The sequence below is a fragment of the Phyllosticta citribraziliensis genome, assembly GCF_038025025.1.
Source record: "Phyllosticta citribraziliensis strain CPC 17464 chromosome Unknown J3D65scaffold_6, whole genome shotgun sequence".
Taxonomy (NCBI): domain Eukaryota; kingdom Fungi; phylum Ascomycota; class Dothideomycetes; order Botryosphaeriales; family Phyllostictaceae; genus Phyllosticta; species Phyllosticta citribraziliensis.
In genome coordinates, this window is record NW_027117343.1 from 1,693,510 (window position 1) to 1,720,794 (window position 27,285).

The following is a 27,285-nucleotide window of genomic DNA, read 5'->3' on the forward strand; positions in this document are numbered from 1 at the left end:
CGGTGTGGGCGAGAGCCAGGGGTTCCTCCGCGGTCGTCGTCGCCAATGTGATATGATGTGCTGCATCCCAGTCGGCGGCTCAGCGGGCGGGCGTCGCCTGTCTCCGTGGCTTGACGGCTCAACCGCAAAAACGGTCGGCGGAACGAACGCGCCGCCTCTCTTCCCGGCGGTCGATCAGCTTTGCTCGTTGGATTTGCGACGTCTTTTGCGATTGGGACGGCCGGCTGATCGATCGCTGGTGTCCTTGGGTCGGCTGGCTGGCTCGCGCCTCGCCCATCTCATCTCATCGCATCTCACCGCACCGTCGGCTCGTCTCCCAGCCCCCTTGTCGCCCTGGCTCTCTCGATTGGCGACGGGCGGCATGGCAGCCCGTCTGCCCGCTTGCCAGGCTGCTGGCTTTCCTGGCATGTTCCATCATCGCGCGTGCATCCTGTGTAACCCGCGGCTCAGGTTCTGGAGTCTGGACTTGACGAGAGAATTACCAGGGAGGCGCAGGCGGGCCGGGTTTGAGATAGACCAAGCTCAGCGTCCGTTTCATCCTGCCGACCACTGACAGCGAATGCTGCGCTCTGTGGATGCGTGGTTGCTGTTGAGGCTGCATCTCGCATCCCGCATCTTGCGTTCGCCGCGCAGGTCTGAGACCAGGCCGTTGTTGCTGTTGACAATTCGATCCACCAATGATGGCAGGTCATTCCATCGCACATACACCTGCCTGCATCTACCGGCATATTTGTGCTATGTTTGGCACATCCCTACAACGCTCCAACGCTCGACACTCGCACTGGCCTACCAAACCATGATGGTGAGATGGTGGTGAGCTGTATCGACGGCAATGCAAGAGCCGACCGCCTCGACGCCACACGCAGATGCAGCCATCTCCAATCTCCATTTGACCACCTCCTGGCCTCAACACGCCTACATACTCGACCGCTCCAGCCATCTCTCATCTCTGCCAACATGCCTCGTCCGTTTCACCTTTCAACTGTCCAGCAGGGGCAGGTGCAGCCGCTGGTTGCACACGGCTGAAGCGCAACATGGCAACGGCCTCGTTTTCCGTGGCGCGGCCACCTCACGTTGCTGTCGCTGGCGGAGTTGTTTGTTTGGGAGCGTATGGCCACCGCACCACCATCTCATCATCACCATTGTCGCTTCTGCGTTTTCCGTATGCTGGCTCATCGGCAGAATCAGAAAGCCAACACCGTCTAGCGGTGAGCAGCATTCTTTCCACAGGGTCAAGCAAATGTCAACTCGAAAAAATCCACACCACCACACAAACCAACCCCGTGAAGACGCAATTCCTGAAGTTGATTAAGCAGCCCTTGGACACCACGATCCATCCAAAGCGCGTCGATCCAACTGGCCACGGAACCGTTTCTCAGAGTCCACACCGCCACGCGATGGCATGTGCGCTGCGTGGTTGGTGTGGAGATATCGCCAGCAGTGGAGACGGCAGCGGGGCGGCAACGGGGGTGCGAGCAGCCGCCAGCCAGGAGGAAGAGCCCTGAGCCTCTCACCAGCCGTAGCTCTCTCATCATCAGCCCACACAACGACTCGATGGAGCAACTCACAGGAAGCACGGGCTTCGGGTCCCGCAGAGGATGCGCAGCAAGCCACAGCTTGTCCTGATCGCTTTTATTGGAATTGTTCTTTTTTATTGTCTTGTTGTCGTCTGCTTGTTCTTGCCCTTTCTCTCTTTCTCTTTTTTGTTTTTTTGGCGTCTGCGCGCCTTTTGTCCTCGTACATGCAGGACTTTTCATTTTCTCTCTCACTGGCCTACACCGCTGTTTTTATTTTTTTATTTTCGATCACTGACAGCCTGCTTACCCCGCTTCCCCTGAACGCAGCAGACACGAAAGAAAATGGAAAAATATGAAAAAGAAAAAAGATGATGGAGACAGCGCCAGCCAGGGGAGCCAAAAGTGCGTGTGGGCGATCGTCGAGCAGTGGTGACGCAACAGCGGCGGGCTCGTGTGGAGGTGGGGTCCCAGAGCCAGGGAGAAAGCTTGGAACGAGGAGTGAGGAGGTCCTCGCCCATTGGAAAAGGCGCGGCGACGGGAGAATCGCCCTCGGAGCTTGACATGGGCGGAATCTTGCGAGGTCGAGATCTAGAGTCCGATCGAATTGCATGACGTCCTAAGCCATTGGCAAACATTCCTCGAACCAAGTGCAGGACAAGACGCGCGAACCATCGACGACGATGGGAGAGGTGATGCAGTTGAGCTTTCTCCTATTCCCCCTCTTCTCTGTGTATCTCCTGCTCTTCCCTTCACTCGCTCACTGACCTGCCTGCAGCTCTTAGTTCGAGACCCCCACGCTCACGCCCTGCTGTATCGTCGCGATCAACCCACCTTCCGGCGCTTTTCAAAATGGCAGGAACATGAACTTGGCGCCCTCGCTCAAGTGCCACGGCGCCTCGGCACGGGCAGTGAAGCAGCAAAGTAGGTGTTCAGTACGACCACCAAGAGTCGAGCCCTTTGATCGAGCTTCCCTGCCACTGCACTGCCCATTGATGGCGGAAAACCGGCTTGCCGATCTCGCCGCAGCGTTTGGCGTTGTATCCCACGTTGTCCTCTACGCACACGGCTCTGCTCCATGCGAATTAAAGCGGTTTGCTTCCACGGCTTCTGCTGCTGCTGCTGTTGCTCCACGACCGAAGGGAATAAAAGCAACAATCGCGCCATCCCCAGCGTCGAGATGCAGCGGGCGGGGCGGAGTGGACACCCCGAAGCAAGGAGACGCCGGAGGGAGGGAGGAGCAGGTGCCTGCTTGTCTACCCGCCCGCCTAGGCTTCTGAGATGGGGTGGGACCGTATTGGCGACATGCGCTTCGCATCATGTGGTCTTCGTGCTTCTGGTGTTCTGTTTGCTGTGCTGGAAATGGCCAGAATTGGAAGGCGACGAGCTCCGGACCAACAACAGAATGCCGTCGAATCGACCAGGCGGGAGTTCCAGTTGAGGACGATGTCAAGGGTTTCCTGCTGTCGCCGTTCGCGGAGGTGGGGAGGTCAGTAAGTTGGGGTGCTGTCCCGAACAAGGAACGGCGAAACGCTTGGTGGTTGGCAGCCATTACGAAGGTAGGAGCGCTGATGGTGTTGATGTTGCCGTCGGCTACGGTCCCCCGCGATGTTGCGTCGCATTCCTCAGCTCGCAGCGCGGCGCCTCGCGTGGAAGTGAGACATGTTCGCGTGCCTACATTAGCGGGCTTCCCGTCGTGCCGTCGTCAGGCAAGCTGGCTAGATGCTTTTTGGGCGTGGGAGAAGCACGGCGTGCGCAGGGCAAAACGATGATTGATGTAAGGAAGGCTGGCGGGCGTTGTCCTTTGCTTTTGAGAGCCGCGAGCGAGCGAGAGGTTGGTTGCCTTGACGTGGTGGCACAATGGCCGTTGAGCTTGACAGGGGACGATACTTTTGCCGCCGCCGTGCCCGTGTCTGTGTCGCAGTGAGTGAAAATCTTCCTTACCACATTGCTTAATTGACTGCTGGTGAACCTGCTGTACCGAAGCAGTGAAAATCTCTGCAAAGAATGAGGCCGGACTCGACGGACGGATTGATGCAACGACGTCTCACAGCCGGCCAGCAAACCAACCAACCAACCACCCGTCGGTCTTCATACATGTGCATCGCATCGGATCCTTCCGCCCCTCCATCCCACCATAACACCCTTCGTCGACGAGCGAGCGGGAAGAAAAGCTTGCTCCGTTCCTGCATAGCCGGACCACAGCAGACACAACTAGCAGCAGCACCTCAACAGCACGCTACTGCATCACGCGCCGCCGTACACAAAAAGTGCCGTAGCCCCCTTTGTCGCTCCTTTGGACCTTACATAAATGCCCGCGCAGCATGTGCAGCACTGGTGTACTGCGGCTTCGCAGTATGCGCACTCACTGCATGCGCTGCTCTGTCGCACCAATGGCAGACTTCCAGTGTGACAGACAGACAGTCCTTGAAGAAAAACGCCGCTGATGCTTGCAAAAGATGCGAGGGAGAGACAGAATCGCTGCTGATGCGCTTTTTCCGATGACGGCGCTCAAATATGCTAGACGACACGAGGGAATGGCGTTTTTTTGCAGCTGTTGATAGCAACGAAGTGTTTGACTTGTGAGCCGAATCTATCCTCCACGACGAGGAGCCGCGCACAGTGCAGCATGGCTGAATTTTGAGAACTTGAAAGCCAGCACCGTCGCGGCGCGCGTGACCAAAGCCTCAAAGCTCAAGTAATGATATACCAGAAAAAGTATCCGTTGATGGTATAAAGCTCCAAACGAGCGGTTCCCTGCTGAAATTGCCCTGTCCGTACAGAACTGTCTGGCCAAAGGATTTGACACTGGCCACAATGACTGAAGTTCTTCACCACGGGAATGAAGTGATGCGGTATGTGCAGGAGAGGGATTCATGTTTCTATGTCAAATAATGGGCCCCAAGCCGATGTTTGCCACGCAGAGCCCCGGTGGCTACATAAGCGCCACAAGGGAGAGCCTCGGGATATAAAGCGACAACTGTCGAGTAGAGCACCTTTCGCATCCTGTTCTCTCTCAGGCTTCCGCAGCCTCTGCCGCTCCAAATCCTGCCTCCGTCCGCAAAAAGTCCATAATGTCGTCAATCTCGTCCGGAACCTTGTACCAGTGGCCCTCATCGTAGTCTTTCCATTGCACCCTGCAACCCAAGGCTTCGAGCACGTCCTTTGCTTGAGAACCCAGCTTCATGGATACCTTCTCGTCGTTTCTGCCATGTCCCAGGAAGGTCGGCGTGCGGGCGAAGGCTAGGGCCTCGTCCGTTCCAGAAAGCGGCGGAAGTGAGGCAATGTCGCGCGCCATGTTGACTGCGCGCAGCTGGCGCAGCTCAAGGCTGTCGGTTTCACCGCAGTCTTTCTCGTTTTCGTCGTCGTCGTTTTCACCATGCTCGCCATCAGAACCGAAAACGTCATCGCCATGATCGTTGTGTCCGCCGTCAGAGCCAAAGATGTCGTCGTCCTCACGACCTGAGCTCTCCCCTTCGTCTTCCTTCTTCTTGTCTTTGTCCCTCGGATCTAAACTCTCGGCGAAGGGAAGCCAACCACTCATCCCCACAAATGCGGCGAACGATGCAGATCCTTCTTCCTTCGGCTTGAAATTGAGAAGCACGTGAAGCGCAGCCGCGCAGCCCTGGCTCAGCCCGCCAATGACGACATGCGACATTCCAACGAGGCTGGCTTCTTTCTCGATCAGATCATGAACAAAGGCGCTGGTTTCGCGGATGCCATCATACTGGAGGTGTTGTCGCTCGGAAGGGTCGTCCAAGGAGAAGTTGTCGAACCACTGGTTGATTGGAATGCGCTTGATGGCAGTAGATCGGCGTTTCTTTGCTGTCGGGAAGACGAACTTGGCTCCTGGAAAACAATCGGTGAGAGTTCTGTCCTTGGAATTCCGGCTCTTGAGAAGCTCGATACCGAAGCGCTCGGCGTTGCTACCGCGACCGTGGAGGAGGATGATGCTGTGTGTGTGCGGCGCGGTAGGGTTGACAATCAGAGGTTCAGGCCAAATCAGCTGCTTTCGCTTGGTTTTGCTGAGCGGAGGACCGTCGCCTGCATCTTGGTGCTTCATTGTTTCCATTTTTGGGTGCAGTCAGTGGTGGAAGGATTGAGCAGAGGGAAGTTGGACGACTGTTGTTGATGGTCATTGCAACCAACGCCGTGCGCACACACAGGGTGCGGCCAATCAGGAACAAGCGCGCTTAACGGAAGCAGGCAGCAAGGCGACTGCAGCGAGAAGGCAGCCTTACCACGAGCCAGCGCGTTTGCCTCTGTGATTTATCGCCTTGGTTTGCTCCCTCGATTGCCACCCCTGCCAGTAGTTGGGGCTAGTTTGAAAGAAGCGCTCACGATTCCACTGATTCCCAGAACCTTCTCCGCTTTCGATCGAGAGGCTGAGAGATCGCTGCGGCGCTTGTATTAGCAGTGGACCATTCAGGCGCCGTTATGGGGTGGCGGCTATCTTTTTAAGCGATACATAGGCGCTTCGAGTGGCACAGGCAAACAGGAGCTCGCCAGTGGCCAGAGGAGGCTTCGCACTGGTCCGGCATATCAAGCGAAGCTCTGCGCCTCCCTCAACGAAAGTACGGACTGCAGCTTACACCAATCATACAGGAGTGATAGTTCAGATGCATGAATTCTTCGAAAGGATATGCAGCGACTGCCTGGTTCCGGAATCGTTGTGGGGAATTCACATCTTTGTCGGATGACCATGTCGAAAGTGGCTGTAGCAAGGCGCTTTGCTGACGATTCAACAGAACGACTTCCATCGAGGCGTGAGATGACTGGACGAGGTATATGCAGGAACTTTCGTTTTGAGACTCAAAAGGATATCTGGAAATCCATGGCCGAGCTAAAGAAGGGAGTTGTTGCCTGTATAAAAATGCGGCGACCAGCTGCTTTACTCTTGTAACCAAAGATCCCAAGTCTCCATTCCATTGTCATCTTCCATACGAGACACCTCCTCGGTAACTTTTCGATTACAAGTCAAAATGTTCGTTGCTGACAGCTCGCAGACTATGCCCGACAAAGACAGCCAGAGCCGAAAGGCTCAAGAGTCTTACGCAAAGGAGATGGGTTTGACGGAAGAAGAAGCAAAACAATTGACGAGAAGTGGGGGCGCGGCGCAAAGTCGCCGCAAAGATCGTGGAAGTAAGAAGGAGAGCGACGGAAAGCAAGACGACAAAGGGAAATAGGTCCACTGCAGTCAAGGCTGAGGCTTGGAACTATCAGACGCGTCAAATTCCCGGCGGTATTCATCCAAGTCGGCAAGCTTTCGCTCGACGAGTTCTTCAACCGCTTGTCTGTATGGTCCACGGAGGAAATCTTCGATCACATCCTCCTCAGTCTGATCTGCAGGCCTGCGTAGAGGGTCGATCTTTTCCCAATAAATGTGCTCAAAGTTGTACGGGTCTTGCAGGCACATCGCAACCCAGAATCTCATCGGATTTTGAACTGCACTTCTCATCGCTATTGAAAGCCGCCCGTGATCTTGCGGATAGTCTGCCGAATTTTCGAGTTCCTCAATGATATCGATCAAGTGACCGCACTCTTCAAAATACGAGCCAGTGTCCGATATGGCAAGCTCGTGGACGTTCAACCCAGTGAGCCAGAATGGGGGCAATACCAAATCGATTGGGATGACTTGAGCCCACTCCCAGTCGACGATTCCGGTAAATTGAAAGGTATCTGGGTCGACCAAGATGTTAGGCGTGCGTAAATCGCCGTGGATAAGTACGAAGGGTTCGTCGCCAGAGCAAGTGATGCCACAGTCCGACAGGAGTGATTCGAACAGATGAATGGCGCATGCTTTTTCTTCGCCGTCTTCTTTATCGTAGATGCTGTTACGCTGCTGTTCCAAGCGGGCGCGGATCATGCGAGCCAGACAGGTCTTGTACCCCGCGCAAGAATCGAAGGTCTGATCAACGGGAAGAATCGCGTCGACATCTACTCCGTCCAAGATGAGGGAATCGATGGCGTGAGAAAGGGGTCGATTATCGAGCGCCAAAGTCTCACTTTCGCCTCGTATTGTCCAGGAGCCGATTCTCTCGAATCTCAAATTTGAAAGACTGAGAAGGAGTTGGGCAAGCTGACGATACACGAATTCTTTCTTGTCGGATGGAAGCTCGGGAATCTTCCAATATCCAAGGGCTTTACCCTCCAAAAACTCTGTTATCATGAACGCAGCTCCAGTTGGGTGATCGCCTTCCGTTGCCCACGCAATCAGAGCGGGAACCCGGATGTTGGTTTTCTCTTGAACAAGTTTCATCGTGGCGATTTCGCACAGAAACTTCTCTTCTAGGCACATCGCTCCACCAGGGATGGGAAATCTGATGAACCATTTCGTGCCGTCCTCGAAATGAACGGGGAAGCCCACATTGTACGAGCCTCTTAGTCGGTTGCTGACAGTACATGGCTGACCGTCCTTGTAGGACGATGCCAACTTTTGAATCTCTGATTTCCTCATGTTGGGCGCCCACTCGTCAGTGACACGAGAAAAGTGAGCTCTCCGGAGCTTATCGAGGTCCATTTCTGCCGTTCGATGGCGCAACCTAAATAGAATGTGTTCGGATTCGAATTGGTTTAAAGGAAGATGAGCCAGAAATGGAAGGAAACGGGTGACGAAACGCACATCCAGGCGCTTAAGAACGAGCTCCTGCTTGTGATGAGTCAGATTTTACGAAAGCAACAATGTAGTGGGGGCGGCGTATCACGTCGCCGATGAATTGCAAGGATTGTAACTCCTTTCTTTTCTATGTCGCGACAAACTTCTGCTGTGTCCCGTCAGAATACGCAAAATGGGACGAGAATGACCCCTGGGCGTGAGCTTTGCTCGAATCGTTCGGCCCAGCTGTCGCACTCAAATTCTCTTTATTATTCTCGCAGATGCTGAGCACCATTGTGGGGGAGTCTTGTGCGGCTATCGGCCGGTTTTCGATGCCAAATGATATCGTGAGTATGCTCAAAAACAGCCAGAGCAAGAAAGGATGGCTTGAGAACGTCATCCACTGTACACGACGGGCCTGTACCAAGCTTTGACACACTCCCAGTATTGCGCACAAGATCTCGACAATTCCCGGTCAATGGTGCCCAGAGCCTCACCTTCGCGGACAGTGATGTTGCCAGGACGAAGTTCATTGCGTGTGAGAACAGCATTTCGCGCCGGGTGATTGGGGGGTGTGCGACACTTGCAGACCAATGGGTGCGGCGGAAAGGCGAACATCGCCTGCATGGAACTCCCACGAAACTTCTCTACACCCGGAAAGGTGCCGCAAAGTGGGAGAATATTTGATCATGATAAGCACTTCCATGTACAGGGCCGATGGACTCGGATTTGATTGCGCGCACTCGTGAAGGCCAGTCTCTCAGCCTACTGAGCTTTGACAAAGCCCTTGTGCGCCGCATCAGTTTCACCCAAGGTCTCATGCAGAGTGTCGCCTTCGACGAAATCCATAATGATGGCATCACATTCAGGGTCTGGCTTGAACTCCCAATACAGTGGTGTTGACTTTGGGTGTTCAAACGGGCCCGCAGCCGGCCGCAGGGTAGGTCGGATGCGTGTTTTGTCGTTTGTGATGATGTCGGTGATGCTGAGAGACTGTGGGTGGAGCGTGTTGTAGGCGTGTCGGCGGGTAAAGCATGCTGAGCCGTGGGCGGAAATGGAGGAACGGAGTCGAAGGGCTTGCCTGAGGCGCAAATCCGAAGAAACGGCAGACAGGAGTGACGGGGAGACGGGAGTAGTATGTTGAGGGGTCGTTCGGCGACAGGAAGCTTCGTTGAAGTGGAAGACTACTGAAGAACAGGCCCACGAGAAGAAGAGGCGAAAGCAGAAGTCGTGGCGTTGATGGAAAAACCTCAAGGTTTGGGCATGCGATGAACTCGGTGACGGCGATCGCAACCACGCGACGTCACGCCGCTGACTAACGGCTGCCCTGCCTGGGAGGTCTCATACCTCATTCAAAGAGTAGAGTCGCCTACCGCCGTCGGCAGCCAAAGGCTTAGAGTCATCGAGTGCTGTTGAAAGAGGATGCGCCACCTAGCAACCACTCACCTTTGACGTCAAGCCTGTCCGCAGGCGGTCGGCTCATGCCCAGACCGGTCCCAAGGCCTCAGCCACCAGCTGCGATTCGACCCGCTGCGCGAAAAATCCAGCTGAAGAAGATCTTGATTTGGTCGTAACAGTTTTGTCATAAGGACAATATCATTCATCCATCCTCTTTCCCTCAAGCACATCTCCTTTCGGGACCACTGTCACCTTGCCTTCGTCCTTGTCGCTCTGGCTGCCGCACTCCACTCCAATGATTTCCTTGTCATCGGCAAACAAGTCCGCCAACTCCTCCAAAGTCATTGACTTGGTCTCCGGGAACCACTTCCAGATGATTCCGATCGCGACGGCCAAGAAGCCGGCGTAGCACACAAACATCCAGAATCCAATCCGCTCCAGCGCGATGGGATTTACGTACGAGTTCCACACCAGAAGCGCGTCGGCTACCACGAGGAAAAGGCCAAGTCCCTTGGTCCTGATGTTGTAGGGCAGAATTTCGGCGGGATATGCGTACACAAGTGGGTTGCATGCAATGTTGAAAGCCGCATTGTACAGGAACATGAAGACGACTGTCACGTATCCAGCGGCAGGAGAACCTTCGGCGGCGTATCGGGCGGCAGCGATTGTGAATGGGATGTTGGCAGCCAGCATGCCGACGAAGGAGATGAGCCACAGGGGACGTCGGCCTATGCGTTCGGCCAGAATGACGCCCGTGATGGAGCAAAATAGATTCCAGATTTGCATACCACCGTTGATTCCAGTCTGCGCATTCGTGGAAGTGATGCCGACAGAGGTCAGGATTTGAGAAAAGTAGTACGAAAAGGCGCTCTGGCCACTCCAGAGGGCCAGCACGGCGACTGCAAGGACGACGGCCAACCGACGACGGTTCGGACGAGACGCCAGAATGCGACGCCATGAGATTGCTGCGTTGACGCGATCAACTTCGAGAGCAGCGGCAATTTGCGAAAGTTCCCCCGTGACGAGCGGATCGGTGTAGTCCCCGTTCGCATGGTATTCTGCAAGAACGGCGAGAGCTTCGTCTGTTCGGCCGCGGGCGTAGAGAAAGCGCGGAGATTCGGGCATGAAGATTGTGGAGATGATGACGAAGACGCTGGGGGCACCTTGGACAATGGACGGGATGCGCCAGGACCAGGTTGAAGTGAGATGGCCAGTCCCAAAGGTAAGCCAAGACGCGACGATGGCCCCGACGTACCAGAGCACGTTGAACTGGAATGTCAGCGTGGGAGTGACAGAGGGCTGTAAGGGGACCTACTGTGGAAGCGATTTGTCCTCTCATGCGAGGATGCGACAGTTCGTTGAGTAGACTTGGGCCAGCAGAGATGGTGAAGCTCGTCCCCAATCCAATCACAAACCGACCTCCAATGAACATGCCCTTGCCTTGAGCCGCACTCTGCAGTGCAGTTCCGAGGATGCAGAGGAAAGATCCAAAGGCGATGGAGGATCTTCGACCGTAACGGTCTGCCAAAGAAGAAGCAAAAAAGGCTCCAACAACACCACCGACGAAGAGAATGGCTGTGATCAGGCCAAGATCCGAGGAAGAAGGATTTCCCATGTCTGAGACGTTAGCGAGCGGGACCGATGACAAGTTGAGCAAATTCACCTTCTGTCCATGGCTGCATGGTCTGCAGACTTCCAATGACGCTTTCATCATAGCCGACAGTCATTTGCGACACCAAGATACAACTCTGCCAAAAGACAAGGCGCCGGAGTCCAGCATCTCGCCACCACTTGGGATTCGTGTTGTTCTGAAGCCCCTCCAACTGTCCCATGTGACGGACAGCAGTGGCCGGCATTCTGGGCGAAACAATGGAGATCGACAAGACTGAAGACACAGGTCATCAGACCACAAGCGGATACCGGTTCGCTCTATAAAAGGTGTAAAGCAACACCCGAATTGACCAATTGCGAGAGGAGGCGTAAGCAAGACATGGAGACGACAAAAGGAGCAATGCCACCGAAAATCCGCGTGTGTGGGATGGAGAAGATAGCGATACTGCATGATTGGGATAGCGGGGAGAGATCTGCTCGATTTTCTTCGGAATAGGCGACGTCGAGATTCAAAACAGAAGATATCGATAAGTGTTGCGGCGGCACCTGTGGACTCGGCCGTGGCTCGACCGAGCCGGCTTCCCCAGATTCTCGCAAGGAACGGTGTCCAGCCAACCAAGAATCGGTGGGGCGGAGCAGTAGTATCTTTCCCATCGGATATGCGACGATTGGACAAGGCCTTCCGTGACTCGACCGAGCCAAGTGGCAATCGCCGTAGAGACTTGGACCTGGGAAGCATACATAAAGGTGAGGCCGACGAGTCGAGTTGTGGTGGAAGATAAGCACCTTGAAGATACCAGGCCACTTTTGGAAGTCCGCTCCCATCATGCCTCATTACGAATCCGAGCCATCCATTGACACCTCTGTCAAGACTGGCGATTGGCGCGACCAGTTGTACGAAGATGGTTACGTCGTCGTCAAGGGAGTCCTTTCTCCTGAGCGCGCTCAGTCATACGTCGACCGAATGTTCCAATGGCTCGAAACTTTTCCATACGGATTCAAGACCGACGACAAGTCGACATGGGATGCAGAGCACCTCCCAGCGCACATGAAGTGAGTTGAAAACGATCGAGTAAGTTCGGTAGCTAACAGTGATAGGGGCGGCATGTACCACGGCTACTCGGTCCAACACGAAAAGGTCATGTGGGATGCCAGAATGTGAGCCTCAAGTCGCAGCTCGGGTACCGGTGTTGACGTATCTCAGGGAGCCGAAGCTTATCGAGACGTTTGCGAAATTGTGGGGCACGGATGAACTCCTCGTTTCTTTTGACGGCATGAACCTGACCATCCCCACTACCGAACGCCCTGTTTCTGAACCATGGCCGCATGTCGACCAAAGCCCTCTCCGCAAAGGCATGCAATGTGTCCAGGGAATCTTGAACCTGGCACCGAACGGACCGAAAGATGGCGGTCTCATTGTGGCCAAAGGATCTAGCAAGTTGAACGAGCAATTCTTCAAGGCTCACGAAGTGATTGGCAGAAAGACGTGGGGTTCGACAGATTGGTTTGGCTTCCAACCAGAGGAAGTCGACTGGTTTTTGAACCGCGGATGCGAAATGGTAAAGGTGTGCGCTGAGCCGGGCGATCTTTTGCTTTGGGACTCGAGGACAATTCACTACAATGTGCTTCCAGAGTCGCAAAACACTCGGGCAGTGATGTGTAAGTTCCGCCTGTCTCGTTGAAGGTGCTTGCTAATGGAACAGACATTTGCTACACACCAGCTGCCTTTGCGACTCCTGAGAATCTGGAGAAGAAGAAGGAAATTTACGAGAAGAGAGTGGGGACAGTAAGTAGCCCATGGGCTATCTGAGAATGAAGCTGACGATGGTAGACTCATTGGCCACATGCCAACATCTTCCAGCACACTGAGAAGAAACTCCGACTTGGAAAACCAGACCCATGTTCGAGGACGCGACCGCACGAGGAACCAGACGAGACGGAAGCCTTGCTGAAGCTTGCTGGTGTTCTCCCGTACAGTCAGTAGATGAATTGTCAGTCTTCGATCAAATCGTTCAAAACTCGAAGAGCTTGCTTTGCGACTTCGTTTTGTGACTCCACTTGGGCCAGAAACTCTTTGCCTTGGGCTATGCTCTCCGAGTAAGAAGAAAGCGTGTTGCCACCTTGTACTTCGAGTGCGAGGGTGACAGTGGCCGAAAAGACGAGCATCGCATGCCCCCAAGGACGGAGCTTGGAGAAGTTTTCCGTGTTTGTTGAAGCTGAATGGGTGATGGCAACGGCGGAGGACAAGCAAATGGATCTGGCCCGGGCGTAATTTGTTGAACCCTCGAGCCAATGCGACTGTAGCACGCGGTTGATGGCGATCCTGTAATATAGAAGAATCATTGCCAAACTCTTTCTTTGCCATGGGATCCACGGGAACTGCCTGTCTCGCTCTCGCGTCGCGGGAGTCTCCAATTCGTCATTCTGTAGGTGCGCGGGTAGCTCGCCGATGATGGTGCCCAGTTGATCGTCTGCCGCGAAGACGAATTGCGCGATTTCTGCAGCGCGCCAGTGTCTGAGGCGCATTTTCGAGCGAAGCTGATACAGAACAATGGCGATTCTGCTCATGGCAATGTGATACTGGATTGGGCGCGGTCCTCGTCTGCTAGCAGGATGTGCCGCTTGCAGTTGATCATCATCCAGGTCGGCCGGAAGTGCGCAGTCAAAGTCTGTGTCGTTGATGCATGGGGTTCTACAAGGGACTTGGAGCCACTCGCAAATGACCAGAGTCCACCAAAGCCGCCGACGAGCTTCCCGATCGATTGCACTCTGCGCAAGATTTTCGTGGTCGGAGCCAAGGTTGAGCTGCTGTGCCATGCGAACTGCGCACGCCCACAGATTGGAATGGCGGCACGTGTCTCCGATATTGGTGGCGACGATTCCGAGTATCGTCACGGCTTGGACAACGCGAACATTTGTCTTCTGCATGAAATCCCCCTTGTCCAAGAAGAAGAGGGCGGAGTCGTACCAATTCCGCAGGAGCGCTTCTTGGTTCAAGAGTGGCGGGTCGCAAAGCACGAATTCCGCATCGTCCATGAATAGGAGCGCTGAAGATAGGACGCCAAAGTAGATGGCCAACCAAAGCGGATCCTCCGCGCTCAACGAAAAATGGACCGATAACCGCGACCAGAATTGGTCATGCTCGTGGCGGAAATCCGGAATGAAAAAGGCGAAATGGAGCCACGATGTCCAGACGTTGGCGTGCTCCAGGAGGGTATTGCTACATTCTCTTGACGGCACAAGCACATGACTTTCTTGGAAGACGCTTCTGGACTCTTGCGAGCGACTGACTGCGCCGAGGAGTCGCTTTTCGTACTGCTCTGTCATGTCCACCAAGGTGGCGCTCGCTGGAGGATCCACGAAGTTTGAAGGCCCGTCTCGAGACAACAGGGTGGCCAGGCGAGCATTTTCTTGAAGCAAAGCCTCGTAGCTGAGGTCTCGGTTTGGCTGACCGGCGCTACGAAGCTGGCCGCGCACTCGGACAGTTTCGCGCCGGCATTCGAGAGCGATACCGCGGCTGGTGCATTCGCGACATGGGATTTCTTTGCTGCATTTTACCTTACGAGAGTAGCAGGCAGTGCAAGAAAGCGGAGTGCGCTGGGATGAGCGGATTGGCGGCATGGTGTCGAGGAAGTTGAAAGTCTGTCGGTCGTGACCATCCTGGAGATTGGGCCGGCTTGCTGCGCGATGCGCCGAAGACCTGACGCGGCTTCGTTGGAGACAGATGCGCACCGAGATAGATGTGGGGTGGCCGTAGGTGGGTTGGACATGGGGGTGAGGCTCGGGCCGACGCGACTTTTGGGAACGAGCTGTGCTTTCACATGGAGCGGAACCTGTTTGCTGAAAAATAGAGATGATTTGAAAGGCAGCCCGTACTGGGTATTTGAGAGCCGTAGAAGGCACGTGGGTGGGGTACGATCAAGCGGCGAATATGATGCAAAGACTCGCCGGATGTTTTCGCAGCAAGGCGGTCGTCCAAGGTCTGTCGACCCGGGTAGGGCGGCTCATACATTCTCTCGTGGACATAGGCATCAGCCCAGACTGCTTTCCAGATATTCCGACGCCAAATTGTGGAGGCAATGGCTCAGCGCTTGTCCATTGGGACGATTGTAGCATGGCGGTCCTAGGCGACGGTGTTGTGCGCAGAGACTTGTTCCGACCGTCGCTCGGAAGCCCAACCCAAGCGTTTGTACCAAGCCAGAGGTGGAAGCAACCATATACTCCAGGAGCGCGAGGCATGTGTCCTACGCTGCGAACAGTTCAGGTTGTGGGTACGAGAGGGCCAGCAGTTGAGGCGCCAACAGTTTTCATTCGGATGGGTGGGAATTCATGGACACGGATCGCGCGCCATTATGTGGAAGGTCATCAGGAGGGTTTGAAGAGGTATCGAGGCATTGTTGCGATGGAAAGGGCATCGGCGTGAAGCTGTTGAATTCCAGGACATTAGCGAAATCATGGAGTAAGGACCGGAAGATGTTTCGCACTAAGTACTAATCACCGCAATCCAGGGCGTATCGTCGAAATAGACAAAGATAGATGATGGATACTAGGTTGATTAATTAATTAATTCATTTATACTCTATTCTAAACCTTAGCTATAGGCCTAGTTATATAGGCTAAACTAGATTAGGTAATTACTATATTATAAATAGAGTACTAGATAAGATCTTTCCTAGCTATATAGGGCTAGTTAGATAATACCTAGTACTTTAAGAAAATAGAGAAAATAAAGGAAAAAGTTAGTCTATTTAGATAAGGCCTTTATAGCTAGTCTTAATAGATAAGTTAAGTAAGGCTTCTATCTCTTTTTTAATAGATTTATATCTATTTTTCTTTTTCTTCTCTTCTTCCTCCTCTTACTCCTTCTCCTACTTAATTTCTTAGAAGAACCTATAGTAGTAAGAGATACTACTATCTAGGCCTTTAAATACTCTTCTTATTAGATAGTATAGTCCCTTTAAGGCCTAGTATAGGCTTAAATAGAAAGTAAGTACTAGATATATTAAGATTCTAAAAAGAATTATAGCTAGTAAGTAGTCTATACTAATATAACTAGAGAAGTTATTATAGTAAGAGACTATTTATTTATTATTAAATAGAAGATAGTCTCTTTCTTTATACTAAATAGAAATTAGGTTCTTAATAGCTATTATAATAGGTATATATACGCCTATATAAGTACTAGGGCTAGTATAGATAAACCTAGTATTATATAGTTATAGGAAGTATAAGCTTTACCTTAGGTAGTAGCCTACTATAGCTTAGGCTAAAACCTATAGGCTAGTACTAGCTACTATAGCCTAGTACTAGCTACTATAGCCCTAGATAGATACTATATAATAGCCTATTAATACCTTACCTTTATAACTTACCTAATAATAACTAAGGACCCTTATATAAAGGATAAGAGGTAGAATAGTATAAAGAAAGAACTAGAAAATATATAAATAGTAAGTATCTTTTATATTTTATTCTTTTAACTTATTAGATTTAATTAAGATATATATATATTCTCTAGTAGTTTACTTTTAGCCCTTACCTATATAATAAGAAATCTATAAGTTATAATAGATATAAAAGATTATTCTAAGTTTTAGCTCTATTCTACTTCTTTACTTATAAAGGTATTATAATATTTAACCTAAGTAATATTATATATAGCTATAGTCTTATATAAGACTACTTATTACTTTTCCCTAGTAAACCTAAGTTATCTTTATTAGGCGTATTAGTATTATCTAAGGACTAAGGAGTATTAAGTATATATTAACTATAGAAGTCTTTAGTTAAGGCTATAAAGTAGTATATAAATATCTAGAAGGCATCCTATCTATAACCTACTTAAGGGATATTCTAAGTAGAAGACTATAAAGATAGTATAGCTAAGAATAAAGCTAATATATCTAGTACTACTAAAGGTATTAGTACTAGTTAATTAACCTAATAAGATTTATATAAAGGAACTAAAGATTTATATAATACTAGATACTTATTAAATAATAATAAGAGAGGACCTACTTCTATTTTCCTATATAATTTCTACTTAGTCCTAGTAGTAGAGGTAAAAGAATATACCTAAGACCTAGAGTTAACTTATACTATTTAAGCTCTAGTTATAGAGGCGTTTATAAAGGTACTATACTTAGATATTAATTAATTTAAATCTAAAATTATATCCTTAAATAAGTCTTAAGTATAGTAGTAACTAAACTATATATAAAGGTAGAACTAGGCTCTTAAGTAAATATTCTTAAACTATACTAATAGACTAAGAGAAGCCTTAAGGGAAGGATATATTAGGCCCTTTTTATTAGCTTAGTACCTAAAACCTATTACCCTCTCTTAAGATCCTTCTACTAGTAGAGTTATAAGGACTCTTAGACCTCCTCCTAACTATATAAGAAAAACTACTACTAAAACCTCTACTTTATCTTTAAGTAGTAAGAAATATTAAAGTAGTAAGGTTCCTAATCTTCCTCTTCTTACTAATAGAGAAGACCCCTTATATAAATACTAGACCCTCCTTATATAAAATAAAATTAAATAAAACTATAATTACTTTACTAAAGATATAGTAGAAGAGACTAAATAGAATATTATAGGTTATATTATTTCCTATATTAGTAGAGAAGTCTTATATTACCTAACTCCTTTCCTTACTTCTTATATAAAGGCTAATAAAGTTACTCTAAATAAGGATATCTTTAAATTTCTAAATAACCTCCTTTAGAGTCTATATAAATATAAGGATATAAAGAAGTAGTTATACTCTTTTATATACTATATCTCTATAGACCTTTAGAAGTTTTAATTAAACTTTATATAATTAGCCTTAAATATAGATCTTCTCTAGGAATAGTAGAAAGAGGACTTTTATAATATAATAGATCCTCTCCTTTAAACCTATATAGTTACTATAGAGTAAGATAGGGATATTAACTTTTATAAGTACTTCTAATAAGCCTACCCTATTACTTAAAGTCTTAGTAACTACTATTCTAACTATAGAAAACTAATACTTATATTATATAAGGAATAAGTAAAGAAGAGATAATAAGAATAAGTAAAGATAACTATCTTAAATAGTATAAGTACTTTATCTTCTAGTTATATCTAGGTATAATCTATATCTAGGGCTCCCTTATATAATATAACCTATAAAGGTAAAGTAGAAGTCTATATAGAGATTAGACTATATAATTACTATAGCTAGTTTAGCTATTTATAGAGATAATACCTATAACTAGAGATAAAGGTAATAGAGTTAGTTAAAGAAGAAAGTACTAAAGATATCTATATAAATAAAGGAGATTAGTCTTTATTAGAAAATAATAAGACCTAGGTAAAGTCTCCTACTATAGGTCTAAACTTAGAGTAATATATATTAAGGGTTCTTATATAAATCTTAGTTACTTTATTAGAGGTATACCCTTTACTATATAAACCTTAATTATATCTAATAGCTATACCTTAGAAATTTATACCCTAGCTAATACTAGTACTAGTAGTATAAGTTTTATTTACCCTAAGTTACTACTAACTCTCTAGTCTATAGGTACTATAAAAAAGAGAATAATAGGTAAAGGGCTTAATATTACTAGGTTTAACTAATATATAAATAAGAAAGTTAATTTTTACTTTTATCTTTAACTCTACTTCTAGGATTAAATAGTTTCTACTTATACTTTTATTTATAATATTAGCTATAATAATATAATTCTTAGGTAATAGTTTTTTAACTAGTATAATATTCTTCTAGACTATAAATAATATAAACTAGTCTAGAAATAGCTACTAGTTAACTAATCCTTTTAGTATCTTTTATACCTACTAAAAGTCTCTATATAAAGTAATAAACTATAGAAAGAATATTAAGTAGATATAAACTATAAAGATAAAAACTTTAATAAATACCTTCTTCTCTTAGTATAGGTTATTAAGGGAATTAAATTTTAAACTTAAGATACTTTTAAGCTTTCTATCTATAAAATATAAGTTATACTAATAGAGATCTATACTATTAACCTTATATAAGTTTAAGTAGCTCTTAAAGATAAAGAAACTAAGGAATTATTAGCTTCTAAGCTACTAGCTACTTATAAGGAATTTTAAGATGTATTTTCTAAAATAGAGTCTAATAAGCTACTACTATATTATATAGGAGTTAATTATAAAATATCTCTTATATATAATAGTCTACTAGAGCTTCTATCTAGCCCTCTCTATAGAATATCTCTAGAATAGCTTAAGGCTATAAAAGAGTATATTATTAAGAATATTTAGAAAGGCTTTATTACTAAAAGCTTTACTACCTATACTTCTCCTATTCTAGTAGTAAAAAAGCCTAGTAGGGGATGGAGATTTTATATAGACTACTAATAGCTTAATAAATAAACTACTAAGGATTTATACCCCCTCCCTCTTATTATAGAGTTACTTTAGTATATTAGAAAGGGTAAGATTTATACTAAGCTTAATATTTAATAAGCTTTCTACTATATCTATCTTACTAAGGATTCTAAAGATAAAACTACTTTCTATATAAGATATAGGTTATTTAAATACTATATCTTACCTTTTAAATTAAGTAATAGACTAGTAGCCTTTTAATATTTTATTAACTAGGTTCTCTTTAAGTATTTAGATAATTTTATTATAGCTTTTATAGATAATATACTTATTATCTCTAAAGACCCTATAGAGTATAAGGAATAAGTAAAAAAAGTACTAGTAAGACTATAAAAAGTAGGACTATAGGTAGATTTAAAGAAGAATAAGTTTTTAGTTACTTATATAAAGTTCCTTAGATATATTATTTCTATAGAAGGTATTTAGATAGACCTAGATAAAGTAGAACTTATATAAAACTAGCTAATACTAAAAACCCTTAAAGCTCTTTAATTCTTCCTAGGTTTCTATAATTTCTACTAATAATTTCTCCCTAACTATAGATAAATTAGCTAACTATTAGAGAAACTATACTCTAAGGTAAAATAGTAATAACTAGGACCCCTAAAAGAAGAGGTAATTTAATAACTTAAGAAGCTAATATATAGTAATATACTCCTAGCTAACTATAACTCTACTCTTAATACTTATATAGAGACTAATATAAGTAATAGAGTTACTATAGGCATTTTAATATAGCTCTAATAACCTTTATATAATTAGAAACTAGTAGCCTTCTACTCTAAGGTAATAGCTAATATAGAACTTTATTATAGAATTTTAGATAAAGAACTACTAGCTATTAAGAATAGACTAGAAGAATAGAGACTAATACTTATTAGCCTTAAAAAACCTTTTCTTATAATTATAGACTATTAGGTATTAGAGTACTACTCTACTAAATAATAACTTAATTAATAATAAGCTAGATAGTCTAAGTTTTTTATAGAATTCTATATATAATTCTCTTATTAACTAGGAAAGGAAAATATTATTACTAATTATCTTACTTAAAAATAAGAAGACCTAAAGACTTAGAAAGAAAAAGTAAAAGCTATATAAGAGATATATCTTATCCTATTAAAGACTATTATCTCTCTTTCTATTTTAGAATAAGAACTTCCTCTTCTAGTATTATTTTTAGATAAACTCCTCTATATAAACTAAGAAGATTTTAAATTAGAACTCTAAAGATAGAAAGCCCTCTTAAAGGACCTTAAATAAAGAAATAGTTAGAAACTAAAAGATAGTCTTTTACTATAATATAGTATACTCTTTATACTAGATTATAATAACCTCTATATAAGAATACTTAATACTTTATATACTATCTATATAACTACCTATCTTAGTATTATAAAGATATAAAAACTCCTTAAGTAATATTATTATTAGCTAGCTATAAATTGCACGATTAATATTTATAGGTAAGGATACTATATTTACTACTAAATAAAAGAGTTTTATAATAAAGACCTAGGCCTTTTATAACCCCTAGAGATTCCTACTTAACCCTAGTAATACCTAGCTATAGATTTTAAAGAGATGCCTAAAGACTAAAAAGGCTATAATATAATTTTAGTTATTATAGACTAGTTAAGTTAAAGAACCTTTAGCTTACCTTATATAAAGAAGATTAATACTAAAGGAGTCTCTAGGCTCTTTTATAAATATATCTACTATATTTATAGAAACCCTAAGTCTATCCTATCTAACTAAGGCCCTTAGTTTATCTTAGTATTTATAAATAAACTATATAAGCTAACTAGTATAGAGTAGTATTTTAACTTATCCTACTACTCTTAGACTAATAGTATTATAGAGATTATTAATTAGCATCTTATATAAAGATTAAGACCTTTTATTAATTACTTTTAGAATAATTAGTCTAATCTTCTACTATTAATAGACCTTATATAAGTAATACTTCTCTATAAAGCTACTAGACTTTTACCTTTTAAGATTAAGTTAGGATATTCCCCTTAATTATACTATAACTAGTAATAAAGAACTAAAACCCCCTAGTAACTAGAGAAAATAGCTTATATAGTAGTATAAATACTATAAAAAAGAAGATAAGAAGCTTTTAAATTTATAAAGAAACTTATTCTTAAATCCTAAAAGTATATATACTAATAAGCTAATAAATACTATTATATACTAGACTTTATAGTTAGAGATTATATCTATATTAAGAAAATAGGATAGTCTACTAATTAGCTAAACCTTAAATTAGACTTTCCTAATACTAGACCTTTTAAGATTATAGAAATAGAAGGACCCTTCTATATCCTTAATCTTCTCTTATATATAAAGATAGTTAACCTTTTCTATACTAATAGGCTATATAAGGCTAAAATAGAATAGCTTCCTAGTTAGGAATATACTAAACCTAAACCTAAGATTATTTAAGATAAGCCTAAGTAGGAAGTAGACTATATTTAAGCTAGTTAAGTCTTATATAGGAAGCTTTAATACTAAGTTAAATAGACTAGATATAACTAAGATAACTAGTAGTATAATATAAGTTCTTTTAGTAGTATACTATAGAAAATTAAAGAATTCTACTTATTATACCCTACTATAGTAGGACTACTAAAAAATCTAGAAAAATAGAAGACTACCTTCCTCTAAGAAGAACTATAGATTAAAATAGAAAGTAATAATAAAATAAGTTACTTAGGCCTATAGTAAATATTATAAAGATATAGAAAGTAGACTAATTAGTTTACTATTTACCCTTATATAAATACTATTAATCTTAACTTTTACTCTCTAGTCTCTCTTTTTTACTACTTATCCCCTACTTCCCTCTTTTTTACTTTTTACCCTTTACTTCTATCCTTTTCCCTTCTTCTTATTATAACTATTATTATATAAGATAGTCTCCTCTAGATCCTTTAACTTATTAGGTAGGATGTCCTACTTAGCTAAAGCCTAATTAGTTTAATCCTCTATCCTAGCTTAATAGTATAAGTTCTAGAACTCCTTTATATAAATTTTATCTTTACGCCTCTTATAATAAGTAGGTAGCTTAGTACCCTTTAAGTTACTAATAGTATAGTCTAAGTTACCTATACCTTAAAGGTAGTTAGCGCAGCGGCCCTATAAGAAACTAGGTAGGTAGTAATAACTAATAAATATATAAGTATTAGTATTATTATAATACTTAGTACAGCTAATAGGGTTATTAATTCTAGTATACTAGATAAGAAAAGTATTATATAAGCTAGCTTAAGTTTTAACTAATAAGTAGTTAAATTACTAAGTAGAAACTATAATATATAAGTAAGGTATACTATTATCTAAGACTAAGATATATTTAGCGCGCTCTTATACTTTAGAACTACTAAGGTATACCTATATAGTTAGTTAGATAAGAATCCCTTATATTAGTAAGATAAACTTACTTATATAATACTCTCTATATTCTTATAAGGAATATAAAGTATTAACTTAAAGTCCTACTTAATAGGTACCTTATTAGAGCTAACTAGTAATGCTATAATATAAATCTTACTATTACTGCTATTATATAAAGTAGTAGGTAGTAAGTACTTAGCTACTAGAACCTAATAAGCTATAGGATTATAATAATAGTATATATAAATAGGCTCTTTACCTTCTTCCTCTAAAATAGGCTATATAATAGTAAACTAGTAGTAATACGGTATAATATACTAGTTAGTAGCAGGCTATATAGCTATAGATAATAAACCTTATATAATAACTAATAATACTAATTAAGTAGAACTATTATAATAGGCGTACACGTGCCTATATAAGTACTAGGGCTAGTATAGATAAACCTAGTATTATATAGTTATAAGAAGTATAAGCCTCACCTTAGGTAGCAGCCTACTATAGCTTAGGCTAAAACCTATAGGCTAGTACTAGCTACTATAGCCTAGTACTAGCTACTATAGCCCTAGGTAGATACTATATAACAGCCTATTAATACCTTACCTTTATAACTTACCTAATAATAACTAAGGACCCTTATATAAAGGATAAGAGGTAGAATAGTATAAAGGAAGGACTAGGAAATATATAGATAGTAAGTATCTTTTATATTTTATTCTTTTAACTTATTAGATTTAATTAAGATATATATATATTTTCTAGTAGTTTACCTTTAGCCCTTACCTATATAATAAGAAATCTGCAAGTCGTAATAAGAACCTAATACTGTAGTATACTATAGGTAAAGTAATAAGCCTATAGCTATTCCTAGCTAAATAAGTAAAGCCTAGCCTAACTAAGTCTTTATATAAGTATCCTCCTCTATAATTATATTAGTTAGTAAGACAGGATGATAAAGTAGTAAAACCTAGATATATAATACTACTTAATAGCCTAGATAATAATTAGTAATAGTCTAAAGAGATAGAATTAAAGTTTACTTATCTTAGAACTCTATATAATAGTCCTTATAGATACTGCTAGCTAAAATAGCTCTCTAAGTAAGTAGTAACTATAATAGATTATAAATAATGCTATATAATAATAACTTAATACTATAACTCTTATATAATAGTAATAAGTCCTAATAGACTAGACTATAATAAGCAGCAGATATATTAAGTATATAGTAGCTAGGAATATCTACTTTACTATTAGTAGTATAAATTATTTAAATTATTAGAACCTTTATATATAATAGTTAGTTTACTAGATTATGGCTAAATTAGACTAGGGTAATAATATACTTTAATAGGGAGCTTTAGATATAGCTAAGTAAGATAGTAACCTTCTATAGGTTATATAGTAAAAGAGATAGTAATAGAAAGAGATAGTATAGTAGTAGATCTAGACTAATAATTATACTTTATAACTATATAGAATACTTAAATTACTAAATTACCACTATTATATATTATAAGTCTGCACCTATATAAGTACCTATAGCTACTAATTCCTATAATTTTAGCTTCTCTTTAGGGGGGGCATATTATAATAGGCGTATATATACCTATATAAGTACTAGGGCCAGTATAGATAAACCTAGTATTATATAGTTATAAGAAGTATAAGCCTCACCTTAGGTAGTAGCCTACTATAGCTCAGGCTAAAACCTACAGGCTAGTACTAGCTACTATAGCCTAGTACTAGCTACTATAGCCCTAGGTAGATACTATATAACAGCCTATTAATACCTTACCTTTATAACTTACCTAATAATAACTAAGGACCCTTATATAAAGGATAAGAGGTAGAATAGTATAAAGGAAGGACTAGGAAATATATAGGTAGTAAGTATCTTTTATATTTTATTCTTTTAACTTATTAGATTTAATTAAGATATATATATATTCTCTAGTAGTTTACCTTTAGCCCTTACCTATATAATAAGAAATCTATAAGTCGTAATAATAGCCCTCTAGAGCTAGTACTTAAATAATACTAAGATAGTATTATAGTATAGGATCTAGTAGATCTAGTAGAGGATAAGAGAGTTACTAAACTCCCTATTAAGAAATTTATATTTATAGACTATATAGGTAAATATATAGTCCTTTTAAATATAGTAGTTAAGATAGTTTATCTTCTAGTATTAGTATCTAAAGAATAAAGGGGCTATATTATTAATTTATTAAATATAGTAGTAGTCTAGTTAAGTAAAGGCCTAAGGTATAAGAACCTTATAGTTATAGATATAGTCTATAGAGGAGTTATAGTTATAGTAGTTATATACTCTATTATTAAAGGCCTAGTAGATACTTCTATAGCTAGAGGCCTTAAGAAAGGTACTACTAATAGAGTTTAAACTAGAAAAATAGAACTTTTTAAATAGAGAGGGTATATAAAGAATAAGGGCTTCTATATATTAATATTCTATAGTATCTAGGTTATTATATATCTCTTATTAATAGTAGGAGACTATTACTCCTAGGAGAGAGGTATAATAGGAATTCTAGATCTATCTAGAGCTATATCTTTATTTAATAGTAAGGTCTTAGATATATATAGCCTCTTAAGGTAGCTACTAGGGGGTAAGTTTATAGTTAAAGAGCTAGGAGATATAGTAGAGTTCTATATTAAAAGAAGTAAAGAAGGTAGAAAGGAGCTTAAATAATATTTAATAGTCTTAATTAAGAGTAGTATTTTAAAAAATACTAAAAAAAGAGTAGAAGTTATAGTCTATTCTTTAAAGATTATTATATAAGAGTTTAGGTAGCTACTTAAAGACCTCTTTATAGGTAACTACTACTAGCCTCTAGAGGTTATCTAGCTAGAGGTAGTTAGTATAGCCTAGAAAAGACTTATTAAAGCTATAAGGGGTATTATAAATAGTCTTATTTAAATAGATACTAGTAATAAGAGTAAGGGGCTAAATAGATTAGATATTAAAATAAGAGTAGTATATCTTAGTAGTTATAATAGTAGTCTTTATAGGTTACTAGTAGATAAGAAGAGATTATAAGTAAGAAGAGTAGTACCTCTTTTTTAAAATCTCTCCTTATCTATATATATATAGGGGTCTATAAAGTAAGGTTACCTCTAGTCTTAGTAGATATTAAAGTTAGTACTAAGGGGCCCTAGTAGACCTCTAGCTACTAGTTAATAGTAAGGTATAGTTAGTATCCTTATTCTATATATATATAATATCTAAAGGTATAGCTCTAAACTACCTAAAGAGCCTAGTTTATAGTAGGTAGTATAATATCTTTATAGCTAGTTAGAGACTTAAGAGAATTTTATAGAATCTAATAGTACTAAAAAGGCCCTATTTACTATAAATAGAGTAGTCTAAAAGGATATACTAGATAGTCTACTTAGCTTCTCTATATATATAGTAGGGGGTTTTAGCTACTCTAATATAGTAGAGGTAGTTAGTAAGACTAATCTTTTCTACTTTTATCTAGATAAGATAGGAGCTAACTAGTTTTAAGAGGCCTTTATATAGTCTTAGTACTATCTTAGTAAGAAGCTTAAGATACTACTAAGTAGTCTAGCCTATATAGTCTTTTACCTATTTTTAGATCTAAGTAGCTTTTAGCTAGTTCTTAAGGCCTATCTTAAAGGATATATAGAGGATTTTTAACTTAGGGGCTAGAAAAAAAGAGGAAGTATTAGGGTCTTTTATCTAGAAACTAATAGCTTATTTAGTCCTATTATTAGCTACCTTATTTCTATCTACCCTAGAGTAGACTAGAATCTAGTAGATTATAATATTAAGATTAAGGGCCTAGAGCTAGATAAAGGTATAGTTAGTCTAGATAATAATATATTAGCTAGACTATTAGTATAGTTAGTTATTAGAGATAATTATAGCCTAGTTATTAGTAAAGATATAGAGGTAGTTATAGATATATAGGTTATATATATAGTACTTAATAGCTATCTAAGTAGCTATAAGTATCTTATAGAGTTTAGTAGTATATACTATAAAGTATATTACTAGGCTATAGTAGGCTATCTCTACTATCTAGATCTATAGTAGGACTACTACTAATCCCCTTAGATTATAAATACTAGTACTATCTATATATACTATAAGAGCTTATATATTTTTAAGGACCTTATTATAGGTTTTTAGAGTAGTTTTCTAATTATTAATAACTATTAGAGGTAGTTCCTACTATAAAGAGTAAAGGAATAGGAGTCTTATTTCTAAATAGTTTAGTTTTATAGGTATATACTACTAGAAGTTAAGGAGCTACTAGTATATTTATTCTAATAGACTATAAAAAGTTAACTTATTTTTAGAGTTAATAT

The 27,285-nt window shown here is 42.3% G+C and overlaps 7 protein-coding genes across 7 annotated transcripts; 3 read left to right on the forward strand and 4 right to left on the reverse strand.

Annotated features, from left to right (window-relative positions):
• The first annotated feature begins 693 nt into the window (after window positions 1-693).
• Window positions 694-2,183, forward strand: J3D65DRAFT_377443 (uncharacterized protein). The gene is made up of 2 exons (XM_066795751.1): window positions 694-1,208; window positions 1,317-2,183. Exons 1-2 carry the CDS (start codon window positions 833-835, stop codon window positions 1,871-1,873), a joined length of 933 nt encoding a protein of 310 aa, XP_066655491.1. The 5' UTR covers window positions 694-832; the 3' UTR covers window positions 1,874-2,183.
• A 650-nt stretch (window positions 2,184-2,833) lies between these two features.
• Window positions 2,834-3,441, forward strand: J3D65DRAFT_603331 (uncharacterized protein; the record flags this gene model as incomplete). The annotated part of the gene is made up of 2 exons (XM_066798200.1): window positions 2,834-3,003; window positions 3,063-3,441. The coding sequence occupies 2 exons, from the start codon at window positions 2,834-2,836 to the stop codon at window positions 3,439-3,441; spliced, it is 549 nt and encodes a 182-aa protein (XP_066655492.1).
• An 844-nt stretch (window positions 3,442-4,285) lies between these two features.
• J3D65DRAFT_625219 (putative phospholipase/carboxylesterase) lies at window positions 4,286-5,987 on the reverse strand. The gene has a single exon (XM_066800319.1). The coding sequence runs from the start codon at window positions 5,584-5,586 to the stop codon at window positions 4,531-4,533; it is 1,056 nt and encodes a 351-aa protein (XP_066655493.1). The 5' UTR covers window positions 5,587-5,987; the 3' UTR covers window positions 4,286-4,530.
• Window positions 5,988-6,304: 317 nt separating this feature from the next.
• Window positions 6,305-8,100, reverse strand: J3D65DRAFT_625222 (kinase-like domain-containing protein). The gene has a single exon (XM_066800320.1). It carries the CDS (start codon window positions 8,032-8,034, stop codon window positions 6,712-6,714), a length of 1,323 nt encoding a protein of 440 aa, XP_066655494.1. The 5' UTR covers window positions 8,035-8,100; the 3' UTR covers window positions 6,305-6,711.
• Window positions 8,101-9,705: 1,605 nt separating this feature from the next.
• On the reverse strand, window positions 9,706-11,339 carry J3D65DRAFT_552771 (general substrate transporter; the record flags this gene model as incomplete). Its single annotated transcript, XM_066797094.1, has 3 exons — window positions 9,706-10,776; window positions 10,823-11,124; window positions 11,171-11,339. The coding sequence occupies 3 exons, from the start codon at window positions 11,337-11,339 to the stop codon at window positions 9,706-9,708; spliced, it is 1,542 nt and encodes a 513-aa protein (XP_066655495.1).
• Window positions 11,340-11,912: 573 nt separating this feature from the next.
• Window positions 11,913-13,102, forward strand: J3D65DRAFT_589546 (uncharacterized protein; the record flags this gene model as incomplete). The annotated part of the gene is made up of 5 exons (XM_066797779.1): window positions 11,913-12,171; window positions 12,217-12,276; window positions 12,323-12,777; window positions 12,822-12,904; window positions 12,950-13,102. The coding sequence occupies exons 1-5, from the start codon at window positions 11,945-11,947 to the stop codon at window positions 13,100-13,102; spliced, it is 978 nt and encodes a 325-aa protein (XP_066655496.1). The 5' UTR covers window positions 11,913-11,944.
• J3D65DRAFT_377480 (uncharacterized protein) lies at window positions 12,956-14,894 on the reverse strand. The gene has a single exon (XM_066795753.1). It carries the CDS (start codon window positions 14,737-14,739, stop codon window positions 13,111-13,113), a length of 1,629 nt encoding a protein of 542 aa, XP_066655497.1. The 5' UTR covers window positions 14,740-14,894; the 3' UTR covers window positions 12,956-13,110.
• Between the last annotated feature and the right edge of the window lie 12,391 nt (window positions 14,895-27,285).